The sequence below is a fragment of the Pyrus communis genome, chromosome 7 (genome assembly GCF_963583255.1).
Source record: "Pyrus communis chromosome 7, drPyrComm1.1, whole genome shotgun sequence".
In the NCBI taxonomy this organism is placed as follows: Eukaryota; Viridiplantae; Streptophyta; class Magnoliopsida; order Rosales; family Rosaceae; genus Pyrus; species Pyrus communis.
Window position 1 is genome coordinate 2,523,893 of NC_084809.1, and position 11,059 is coordinate 2,534,951.

The following is an 11,059-nucleotide window of genomic DNA, read 5'->3' on the forward strand; positions in this document are numbered from 1 at the left end:
TTGGATGGTTTCCATGTTAGGACTGCGTGAGTTGGCAAATCCAAGACTCCAACAAAGTGGTCAAATAAAAGTGTGAAACTTTAGTTTCCATGAACTATCTATCATCTTCTTTAACACATCTCCATTGTCCATTACCACAATTAGTATCAAATGTCACATTTTTGTAGTTATGGTAAGTCACATTTGATAGAAAACTATATTATCTTCCTTTCCTTTTTGTATCCCTACCCTAACAAGAAAAGACATCCACCCAAAAGAAAACCCAAAAATCTGGCTATAATTTGGGTTCACCAACGAACATTTTCTTGCTAGAAAAAGGGTTTGTATTTGGGTCAACAAAATAAGGGCTCAACCACTTGACACACCCTGAAAAAAATGGGCTCAACCAAAAAGCATAATGCATAGTTTATCCTATAAAAACCCCACAAAAAATACTTGCAGGTTGTGTACTCTTTTTTTCAAGTGAAAAAAGATTAGGCGAGATTAACTTTTCGGCAATAGTCACGTGCAAGTCACCTATCCTCTCCCGAAGGGTTGATGACCATTACACTAAAAAACTAGCATCTTCTTGGAAAGCTGTTGGCAAAGCTTTTATCATAAACACAGTTCAATGAAAAGTTACAACTAATCAATGTTGTCGCATATAAAGCATCAAACTTTCTTCATAATCTTGATGTTATTTAGGAACAAATGATCTGTCATCCTTCAAAAGACCTAACCCATGAGTGTTTCACTAAATCTCAAAATTGGAATACTGCTTGTTAATCAATATTTGATCACAATCATTTTTTTCTTCAAATAGAGAATGATTAGACGAGATTAATTTTTCGACAATGGTAGCGTGCGAGGCACCTACCCTCCCTCAAAGGAATAAGGACCATTACACCCAGAAACTCACCGCCTGTCCCTCCTTGACCAAACTTATGGGTAATAAATAAAAATAAACGAAAAAGATACAAGCAGAGGGACTATGTCAAGACCCGCAAAGACAAAAACGAACAACGAAAACACTAAATAAGGACAAAACGAAATGTCATGGGCATGGATAGAGACTATAAAATCTGGAATCCTAGACAACCAGTAATAATCATAACTATCCCTAAAAAAAAAGCTAAAGCATTTGTGACATGATTGCTTTCTCTATAAATATGTGTACATATAAATCTCATTTGTGAAGTCGTCAGAGACAATTCTTTCAATCCACCATAATAAACTACGAGACCACATTAGGAGCCCTATAATACTACATCAGAAGTTATAGTTTGATACATATACAAAAGCTTTTTCTCCTACGTTTACAATTAAGTTACTTATAAATGTATGTCAACTTGTGTTTGACAAGTACAAAAAAATTACTCATAAATTGTAAGGAGCTAATCAGTATTCAACTGAATCAACTCTAAAAAGTTAATAAGATCAGTCATTTCTTGTGACAGGCAACTAATGTAATTCGTCCCCCCTTTAAGCCTACCCCAATGGGTCTAGAAAACCTTGGTTAAGATGTTGGAAGAAGCTATATAAAACTAAAGACATAGCCCCTAAGTGTTCTTAAGCCCTATAAGTTGAAGTGGCTTTGGCCGCAATGTATGTCCTTTTGGGGACACTAGATCCGTTTTGGTGAGCTACCCTTGTCCTAGTTTATGTTTTGCTAACCCTAAGCATGTGATGTGCTTCTCAATTAGGGTTTAATTCATATTTTATTGTGCTAATTAAACTTTAAACATCATTAAACATTTTTTATAATTTAATTTTCTGGCCAGCAAGCGAAGGTACGAGCTGCCTGGAAAATTAGGACCACAACTAGGAGGCAAGAGTGTATAATCTATATGCTTGGACCACATTTTTGGAGTCTGTGCTCGTTCAGCGGCGCAGAAATTAATTAAGAATAATTAAGTATTTGATTTGACCTATCAAATAATTAAAAAGGGTTCAAGTTATATGAGCTGAAACCATACAGACGCTTCGGATAAAAGATTCGACCATGAGAATGAGGTTTAGAAAAAAATAAATACATTTTAAGAAAAAATATGAAATACTTGGGAGGTTTAGAACTAATGAAAGACTTGACGCAAAATTGTGTACACTGACGTTTTAAGAACACAGAACCGATAATATTTGGTGGAATAAAACTTGATTGTTGTTGTTGGGTTCAGTTTACATGAGCCATTGAAATGTGATTTGAAGGCACCTTTATGTTCAATATCAAAACGAATACCTGAAAATCATGGAAAAAAGAAGTGAAATCTCATCGGCACCACACCACACTTTGGGGACCCTCAAATTGTCACAATCTAAGTTATTATATCTTTAATTTTACTTTTACTTCATACTTTACAATTAAGAAATTTTTTAATCCGACAATGGAATTAGGTCAGCTAACCTTACATATATACCTCGTATCTTTTAATTAGTAGAGCAAGAAACTCAAAAGTCGAGGGAGATAAATGGGGCAACAGAGTCATTCAGTGCACACAGCTCGTCACAAATAGATGTATATGATCATGCCAAATCGTACATGCATTTTCGTGTTCAAATCACAGACTTTTATATTTATAATCAGAACCGTTCACATTATTATGAATCACATTGCAAATATCACCTTTGCAAAACTTGAAATAAAACTAATGTCTTGTAGCTAATATATCGTAGCAAATACATAAACGGTTTGTAATGCTTTTACAAATACATAAACGGTTTGCAAATATCAGCTCGTCACAAATAGATGTGTATGACCTTACTTTTAATTGATTTTTAATCGGAGACGATCTTTATAGATCGATTTATAATATGAACGGTTCTGATCATAAACACGAAGTTGTATTAATCAGCAACAACGAACAATTTTACGTAAAAACTCCTACTCGCTCTTTAAGCAGCCAAGTATTTTTCTCAAAAGAAAGACAAGCATGGGCAAACTTTCTGTAAAGTTCAAGAGCATGGTTTATTAAAGCATGTCTGTAAAGTAGATACAAAACTGATTAGGATTAAACATTGCATGTGTATGAAATAGCAGAAAGAGAAGTGATGTGTCATATGGAAATTGGAATGTAATAATTTTACTTAAGGACTTTTAAACAAAGTGTTAATCATTGTTAGCTGTGGGAGGATGCTCATTTGGCCGCAAAGTGAAGAACAAGCTGAGGTTGGGATGGCTTTACATTTACAAAAGGGAATGCCCATCTTCTTCGAATGATGGTCTCTGGCATGTGTTTCTCAGTTGAACTCCATATCGGCTTTTTGGTTTTCAGGAGAATCCAAGAAATAGCTGGGCTAGGAGGAATTCACAAATGTAAAGTTATACCAATGAGTAACCCTGAAGTTGGCGAATGATCAAACTTCGAGAGCTGTCCTTTCCAGGGTGGTGTGGGAACCGAATGGAAATGAACTTTTGGGTGACTGCTGTTATGACATTTCCTAATTGCCAAAGGTTCGGCCTAAAGCCTAGTTTGTGTCATAGCAATCTGGATTGTATGAGAAATTTGAACTCGAATTTAAGGAAGCGGACACACTGCCATGATTAACTAACATTTGTTTTAAGATTATATATATCGATTATCGAATGGTTCGACATAAATAGGCACAGGAGCTGAAACCCAAATAGCCCATGAGCATTATAGGCCCATTTGTAGCTGGATAATTGAAACTCAAACTGAAACCCGTACGAAGGTGAGCCCAGCCCAATAGAACTATTTGATTCTCGCGCTTCACAATTCAAATTTCAAATCCACACCCCAAAATATAGAACTAATAACGGTCACGAATAGCTGGATCCCACCAAAACCTCTTTTCAAAATTTGAACACATCCGAATTTCTCGGCTTCATTGCCGTTATAAATTCCCAAATCTCACCCTTCTCCCAAATTCAAATCGTCAAATTTGGAACTCCCTCTCTTTCTCTGCAGATCTCGCTCTCTCCTCTCAGGCGAACAAAGAACCCAAAGAAAGAAATCAACTGAAAAATGAGAGAGTGCATCTCCATCCACATCGGCCAGGCCGGAATCCAAGTCGGAAACGCTTGCTGGGAGCTCTACTGCCTCGAACATGGCATCCAGGTCCGTTCTTTTTACATTTCTTCCCCGATTTTGTTTATCTCTCCGTTGTGAATATAATTTGGGATTATTTTTATTTTATTTTTTTGCAGCCTGATGGCCAAATGCCGAGTGACAAGACCGTCGGTGGCGGAGACGACGCCTTCAACACTTTCTTCAGCGAAACTGGAGCCGGAAAGCACGTCCCCCGTGCTGTGTTCTTGGATCTTGAGCCCACCGTCATCGATGAGGTCAGGACCGGCACTTACCGCCAGCTATTCCACCCGGAACAGCTCATCAGCGGCAAGGAAGACGCCGCTAATAACTTCGCCAGAGGCCACTACACAAGTAAGAGAAACTTTCTCACTACCCCGATTTCAAATTTTCAAATGGTTGATCTCGTTTGATTTATTGTGTTCGTATTTGAACAGTTGGGAAGGAGATTGTGGATCTCTGTCTTGATAGAATCCGAAAGCTTGCCGACAACTGCACTGGTCTTCAAGGGTTCCTGGTGTTCCACGCTGTTGGAGGTGGGACTGGCTCTGGCCTCGGCTCTCTTCTCCTGGAAAGGCTATCTGTTGATTACGGAAAGAAATCGAAACTCGGGTTCACAGTCTACCCGTCTCCTCAGGTCTCAACCTCTGTCGTTGAGCCGTACAACAGCGTACTGTCCACTCACTCCCTCTTGGAGCACACTGATGTGTCGGTTCTCCTTGACAACGAAGCCATCTACGACATCTGCCGCAGGTCTCTAGACATTGAAAGACCCACTTACACCAACCTCAACAGGCTGGTCTCTCAGGTAAAACAGATTGAAACATTCATTACGCACTGAAGGTGTTCGATAATTTTCCTGTGTGCGCTGATCGCGTTTGATAATTTACTCTTGTGCACTTGAATTGTTTGACAGATTGTTTTCTGTGCGTTTCTTGCTAATGTGGATGAGGAATTGTGTTTTCTGTGCAGGTTATTTCCTCACTCACCGCTTCTCTGCGTTTTGATGGGGCGCTCAACGTGGACGTGACAGAGTTCCAGACCAATTTGGTCCCCTACCCAAGAATCCACTTCATGCTTTCGTCTTATGCACCTGTGATCTCCGCAGAGAAGGCCTACCACGAGCAGCTCTCTGTGGCAGAAATCACCAACAGTGCCTTTGAGCCGGCGTCTATGATGGCAAAATGTGACCCAAGGCACGGGAAGTACATGGCCTGCTGTTTAATGTACCGGGGAGATGTGGTTCCGAAAGATGTCAACGCAGCTGTGGCTACAATCAAGACCAAGAGGACAATTCAGTTTGTGGACTGGTGCCCGACTGGGTTCAAGTGCGGCATCAACTACCAGCCTCCTACTGTTGTTCCTGGTGGCGACTTGGCCAAAGTTCAGAGGGCTGTGTGCATGATTTCCAACTCTACTAGTGTTGCTGAGGTGTTTTCGAGGATTGATCACAAGTTTGATCTCATGTACGCCAAGCGCGCTTTCGTGCATTGGTATGTTGGCGAGGGCATGGAGGAAGGAGAGTTTTCCGAGGCTCGGGAGGACTTGGCGGCGCTAGAGAAGGACTATGAGGAAGTTGGGCTTGAGTCTGCTGAAGGTGATGATGGTGAAGATGATGAGTATTAGGTTGTTGTCGGTTTAGGCTAAAAAGCTGTTGTTAATGGGTTCCTGCCAATGGACTCATTGGTTTATTGTTTCTCTTGTTGAAGTTTAGTAGTATTAATGGATGCCTTCTTTTGTCACAACTTGGTCTCGTGACGATGATATTTGGCTTAATTTAACTCCAAATGCTGAAGCACTTTTGCTACAAGTGTTTTTAACTGAAAATCTGAAGATCTAATTAAAGTCCATCAAAGTGTTTCCTCTACAATACAACTGTAGTCGGGAATCACTTTTAATTGTCAGAAATCGCTTTTGGCCCTTCATAAGGGATCCCGGGAAAGCGGCGATGTGATTTTTGTTTAACTGTACAGCAACGTTCGCAGATCAAACGGCTACAATTTTATCCTAGAAAAAAAAAAAACACAACGATGGAACTTAATTCTAACTCTTCATTTGTCTTCTCGGAATTTTTCATTGCTGCTCTTGACTTGAAAGCTACCTGTTCTTCTTCCTAAGGAAAAACAATGAAAAGCCCATTAAGATCCAAATAAAGAATATGGGCCAGGCCCAATAACAGGCACAGAGCTGAAGGCCTGAAAAGTTACGTTATGAAAGAAGGGGAAAAAGTTTGAAACCGCCGTTTGGATGCCGAGAAAATTTCTTAATCTCACAACTAATATTGATCTTAACAGAAATTCAGAACTTTCTTTGATCAGATTAGAGGATTTCGAAAAATAATTATTTACTTCTGAAATGAAAATCCACATTTCTGAGGTCCATGAATTTTCCTAGCATCCAAACAGCTGCTAAATTTTCCCAGCGTCCAAATAACAGGAATGGTTAAAAGTTCAACCAAACAATTAAAACCACATCCAATAATTGCAGATCAAGATTTGAAAACAATCAAGAACGCCACCGATTCCAGAAATCGGTCAGAATTCATGGTCTCCAATTCTCTCCTACATAACGAAATCAGAGAAACTAACGCAACACATTAATCAATCAATTTCAGAAAAATAGAGGAAAAAATTAACAAACCTGAACATCATTAGCAGAGTTATTAGTGTAGATTAACCGTTGATTGTGTTCTTGAGAGGCGAGGAAGGCAAGATTGGCCGGGCGAAAAGAACGACGTCAATGCCGTGATAATCTTTTCCAGCTGCAGCGGCAGCACCGATCAGAGCCGTACTCTCGCCGAGATGCGAGTCCTCCTCTCTGATCCTCAAGATCTGGCTGTGCAGAACGCACCCCGTCTTCTTCGTCGTCCCCCTCCGCCATCGCCCCACCGACCTCGGCGACTCCATCTCCTCCGACGATCCCGCGCTGTCCTCCTCCTGGTCTTCCGTACACGCCTTCTTCTCCTTCGAAGATACGGACAGCATGCTCCGCCGGACCTCCTCCATCGTCTCCCGAATCTCGCTCTGGTTCCGGTTCTCCTCCTCCGGCTTGTGACGCAGTGTCATCATGTTGGTTGAAACGGCACGGAACGGATTGCGCAGTGGCGAGAGCTTTGGCTTGGGATCTGAGGTTTTATAGCTTTTATTGCGGGTGGAAACTTATGGGAGCGCAACACGTGGAGAATGATGAGAGAGAAACGATGGTGTCCACGTGGTGGAGTGATGGGACTTGTGGTTATTATAAACTCCCCGACTCGGAAACCACTCTAACGGTTTTCTTAGCTGTAGTCATCTGGATTAGGAGGACGAGGCCGTTCCCCGTTTTGTGAGGAAATCACTTTGGTGACTTGGTTTACACTTATCCAAATCCGATTGTGACGGTATTTTAAATTAACGAGAAAACTTGAACATGATAATTAATCTGTAATTTTGCTTTTATGTTCTTATTTCTTAGAGCGAGAATAATTTGACTAGAACAACCGAAAATTTGTTATTGGATAGCCTCAACAACGAAAAATGAGCTTACAGCTTCTAGACTCCTAGTACATCATCGTTGTAACAACATGACACGTGTTTGATTTAGAACAGTGCCACACAACACCCACACAAAAGATTTTAGTTGTGTGATAGTGAGATGGAAGATTTTATTGGATAATTAATCACACTAATCAACATTAGGATTTAGTGGTGTGGACGTGGCAGTGGGACAAGTGGCATGCATGGGATTTGAAGGGGGCTATCGAGTCAAATTGAAAATTTTAAGAGCTTGTTTAGTAAATTGGTTGTGTCAAAATTTGAGATAGACATGATTGGACGTGATAATTTGTGAATCTACTAGAGAGTGAGTTATTTAACTTATTCTTATGCATGAGTTATAAATCATGTCTTATATGTTCCTACCAATTCAATCTTATCCCAAAGATCCAATCCGTCCAGCCCAGCAAACAGGCACTCAAAGCATGGCCACCCAAGACATTTAAAATAGAAACGTGGTCAAATGTGTAATTGCAATAAGATTACGACCAGACTAAACATGGGACACGTAGCGAGGGAGTGTTACCTAAAGTTGATATTCAAATGCAAACCGTGATACTTTTGGATTCTGAAAATGTGCACGAGAGAGATGGAAACCCGACTCCATACCTACGAACGCCAGCTCTCACCATATTGATCGACATCAATAACGCAGTTAGATATAGATCGGATATTTTGATTTCATATGTGTTAGTAAACGTATTACTGGTTCTAATTGATCGGATCGGATCCACAACGATATAGTAAACTAAAACTCAAGAATTTGAACGAGGAAAATAATTTCCACACCCGTATCTCCTTTTCTACAAATCCATGTAAATTTATGACCTTTGAATAAAATGAAATTGAAAAGAATCGGGAGACAAAAATATAACGTAAAAAGACCGAGAAGAGAGTGCCCAAGTAACACAAAATTCATTACTTAAAGAGTATTTAAAGCAAAAATTTGAGTTCTAGTCGCAACAAAACACGAGCAAGAAACGCTTAGTAACATCCACTACAATACGGACTGTAAAGTCGGTAAAAGAAACTAACGATAAAATTGCGGCTCATGATATCAAAACAGTTCCTAACTTGAGAGGCCTCCACTTCATTCTTCTTCCTCTTCGTCGCCATCACCACCAGCAGCCTTCTTGGCAGCGGCCTTCTGGTTCCTTCTCTTCACTCTTCCGGGGCGCCCACCTCCGAGGGGACTGGTGAGTGAAAAGTCAATGTGCTTCTGGGAGTCAACCCTCACCATGAAAGATGGGATGTTGACCAACTGCCTTCCGACCCTGACAACGAAACAAGGATATTGTACATTAAACACTACAAGCTTTGACATCAAACTTATAACACCGCATACAAGGCATTTCTTAAGTAGGTTCCATGATAACATAGCATACAACCAAGATGGTTAAAGCAGATAAAATAGAAAAACCCACAAGTCCCACCCTCCAACTCTGCATCCGAAAATGTAGATAGAAAAAGAATTTTCATTTCACTATGCTTAATCCGAAGATACCAACCATACCAAGAACAAAAGCGTGGTATGAATGATTTGTGTTAACAATAACATCAGAAAAACAGTAGACACAAGCGAGCAGTTAACCCACTTAGTCACGACAATTAACCTCATAAATCCACACAAATGACCAGACAAGAAGGAATAACCAAGAGAATGGTTAGGAAATGTGAAGGTTAATTAACAAAAGACGGGACAATCATTAGCAAATCAAAACAACTTTAAACTAAATTAAGAAACAAGAAGATCAACCATGACGGTACAGAAATTGTTACCTTAATAAATTCACCTGCCAAGTATAGATATGTAACAAACAGATAACACAAACAACATGTTTTGAGCAACAATGTTTATACCTGATGTGCCTTTGCCTGATGAGAACTCTGGCGTGGTGGATGGACTTCGCCATACCACTTTTGAACACAAGGGTTTGAAGACGACGCTCCAAAAAGTTCTCCACAGTCAAAGCCAACACATAATCGAGCTTGTTCTGGCTCTCATCCAGAAGCCCATACCTGTTCATCCTACGAAGAAGAGCCTCACCCTCAAAGATACGGCGAGGATTTTTCTCATCCAGGGTAAGGAGTTCCCTGGCAGCATTACGGATACGACTCAGAGAATACTGAACCCTCCACAGTTCCCTCTTTGCGCGGAGTCCATATTCCCCAACCAGCTTCAGCTCAGCATCCAAACGTTCTTTCTCATAAGGCCGACGTGGCTTCTTGAAAGTCTTCCCATCTGACATCACCCATCAAAATGCATACACATTTCAATACAAATTTTCATTCACCAATATCAAATTGGCAAGAACAAAATCTTAATTCAAACCCTTGCATTTCAATACTCAATACCAAACAGCTTCGTAATTCATGGATTAATAACAACGATAAAAATGTAACCTTTAAGCACCCACCTACGAATTTTTACTAAACTCTTAACTCTTTTGGGGCTTCTTTCTTTCTAATCGAAACACGGCTTCAGCGGCAATAGTTTACAACAAGAATTTTCAATACAAATTCTTGAAACAAAACAAGACTGAGCTACACCCAGCATAAACAAAGGCAACATCAAAAGGCCAAAAAAATAAAACTGAATACAAAAAGATTAAAGACACATTTGGGTGCAACGAAATCAACGAAATCAAAGTCAAATGCTGATTAACACAAATGAGTAACTCAAAAAAGTGATCAAACTTTAAGGGAATACATAATAAACACAGAAAAAAACTAATCAACTATAAAAATTAGAACAGAAAGCAATGAAAATTAACAACACAGATAAAAAAAGGTCGATCGAAACCCTAATAGCTCCATAGATATGAGATAGAGAGGGAGATGAGAGGCTTACAGTTGCGGTAATGGACGACGTGCACCATGGCTGGGTAGCCCTAGGTCAGATCCAGAAAGGAGAGTGAGGGAGAGAGGGTGGCTCGCGCTGCCGAGTTCTGAGAGAAGAGGACGACACAAATGGCACTTTGTTTCGCTTTATACGCAAACCCTAAATTGGCTAGAACCCTAAAGGCGCGAGCGTAATGACAAGTTTGCCACTGTGTTGGTGAAGGGCTTCTGCGTAAAAAGCCCTTTACCTTTGGATTGGACTTTGCCCTTTTCGGGCATGGGCATCGAATTTTGAGCTGCCTACAGTGCAACTGGGCCAACTAAAATCCATTATTTAGAGATTTAGTGGGTGGTGTGTGCAGTCTGGTTTGGATAGGTTTTACTTTTGAATTATGGCCGGATCAATCATGAAGCGGTGCGGTTTGATTTAATTCGGTAAGATGGAGGCGAAGCCAATCCATCCATACGAGTCATGAATCATGAAATCTAAAAATCATTTTGTTTTTAATTTAAAATTTTAAAACGAATTGGTTATCAAACGAGGTAGTGTTTTATTTTCTGTATCTTTGCATGTACACACCTTTAAAATCTTGTAGTCCTATGAAATGAAAGGCAACAATTTTATAGTTAAAAGTATAAGCGAAAACAAAAAATTTATTACTT

At 40.0% G+C, this 11,059-nt stretch overlaps 3 protein-coding genes across 3 annotated transcripts; 1 reads left to right on the forward strand and 2 right to left on the reverse strand.

The window, feature by feature from the left end:
- Positions 1–3,854: 3,854 nt before the first annotated feature.
- LOC137739049 (tubulin alpha-2 chain) lies at positions 3,855–5,767 on the forward strand. The gene is made up of 4 exons (XM_068478524.1): positions 3,855–4,052; positions 4,142–4,376; positions 4,460–4,830; positions 4,995–5,767. Exons 1-4 carry the CDS (start codon positions 3,960–3,962, stop codon positions 5,646–5,648), a joined length of 1,353 nt encoding a protein of 450 aa, XP_068334625.1. The 5' UTR covers positions 3,855–3,959; the 3' UTR covers positions 5,649–5,767.
- Positions 5,768–5,862: 95 nt separating this feature from the next.
- On the reverse strand, positions 5,863–7,112 carry LOC137739050 (uncharacterized). Its single transcript, XM_068478526.1, has 2 exons — positions 6,663–7,112; positions 5,863–6,135 (listed from the first exon to the last, which is right to left on the reverse strand). Exon 1 carries the CDS (start codon positions 7,088–7,090, stop codon positions 6,695–6,697), a length of 396 nt encoding a protein of 131 aa, XP_068334627.1. The 5' UTR covers positions 7,091–7,112; the 3' UTR covers positions 5,863–6,135; positions 6,663–6,694.
- A 1,339-nt stretch (positions 7,113–8,451) lies between these two features.
- LOC137739012 (small ribosomal subunit protein uS4y) lies at positions 8,452–10,547 on the reverse strand. The gene is made up of 3 exons (XM_068478484.1): positions 10,407–10,547; positions 9,416–9,797; positions 8,452–8,829 (listed from the first exon to the last, which is right to left on the reverse strand). The coding sequence occupies exons 1-3, from the start codon at positions 10,432–10,434 to the stop codon at positions 8,646–8,648; spliced, it is 594 nt and encodes a 197-aa protein (XP_068334585.1). The 5' UTR covers positions 10,435–10,547; the 3' UTR covers positions 8,452–8,645.
- Positions 10,548–11,059: the final 512 nt, after the last annotated feature.

Bases quoted from the DNA above. Each gene is read 5' to 3' on its own strand.
- LOC137739012 (XM_068478484.1), bottom strand. From the start codon at position 10,434: ATGGTGCACGTCGTCCATTACCGCAACT. The intron at 9,798-10,406 runs GTAAGCCTCTCA...GGGTGATGTCAG, and splicing joins CGTCGTCCATTACCGCAACT to ATGGGAAGACTTTCAAGAAG. The intron at 8,830-9,415 runs GTATAAACATTG...TTTCGTTGTCAG, and splicing joins ATCAGGCAAAGGCACATCAG to GGTCGGAAGGCAGTTGGTCA.
- LOC137739049 (XM_068478524.1), top strand. From the start codon at position 3,960: ATGAGAGAGTGCATCTCCATCCACATCGGCCAGGCCGGAATCCAAGTC. The intron at 4,377-4,459 runs GTAAGAGAAACT...GTATTTGAACAG, and splicing joins CGCCAGAGGCCACTACACAA to TTGGGAAGGAGATTGTGGAT. The intron at 4,831-4,994 runs GTAAAACAGATT...TTTTCTGTGCAG, and splicing joins TCAACAGGCTGGTCTCTCAG to GTTATTTCCTCACTCACCGC.
- LOC137739050 (XM_068478526.1), bottom strand. From the start codon at position 7,090: ATGATGACACTGCGTCACAAGCCGGAGGAGGAGAACCGGAACCAGAGC.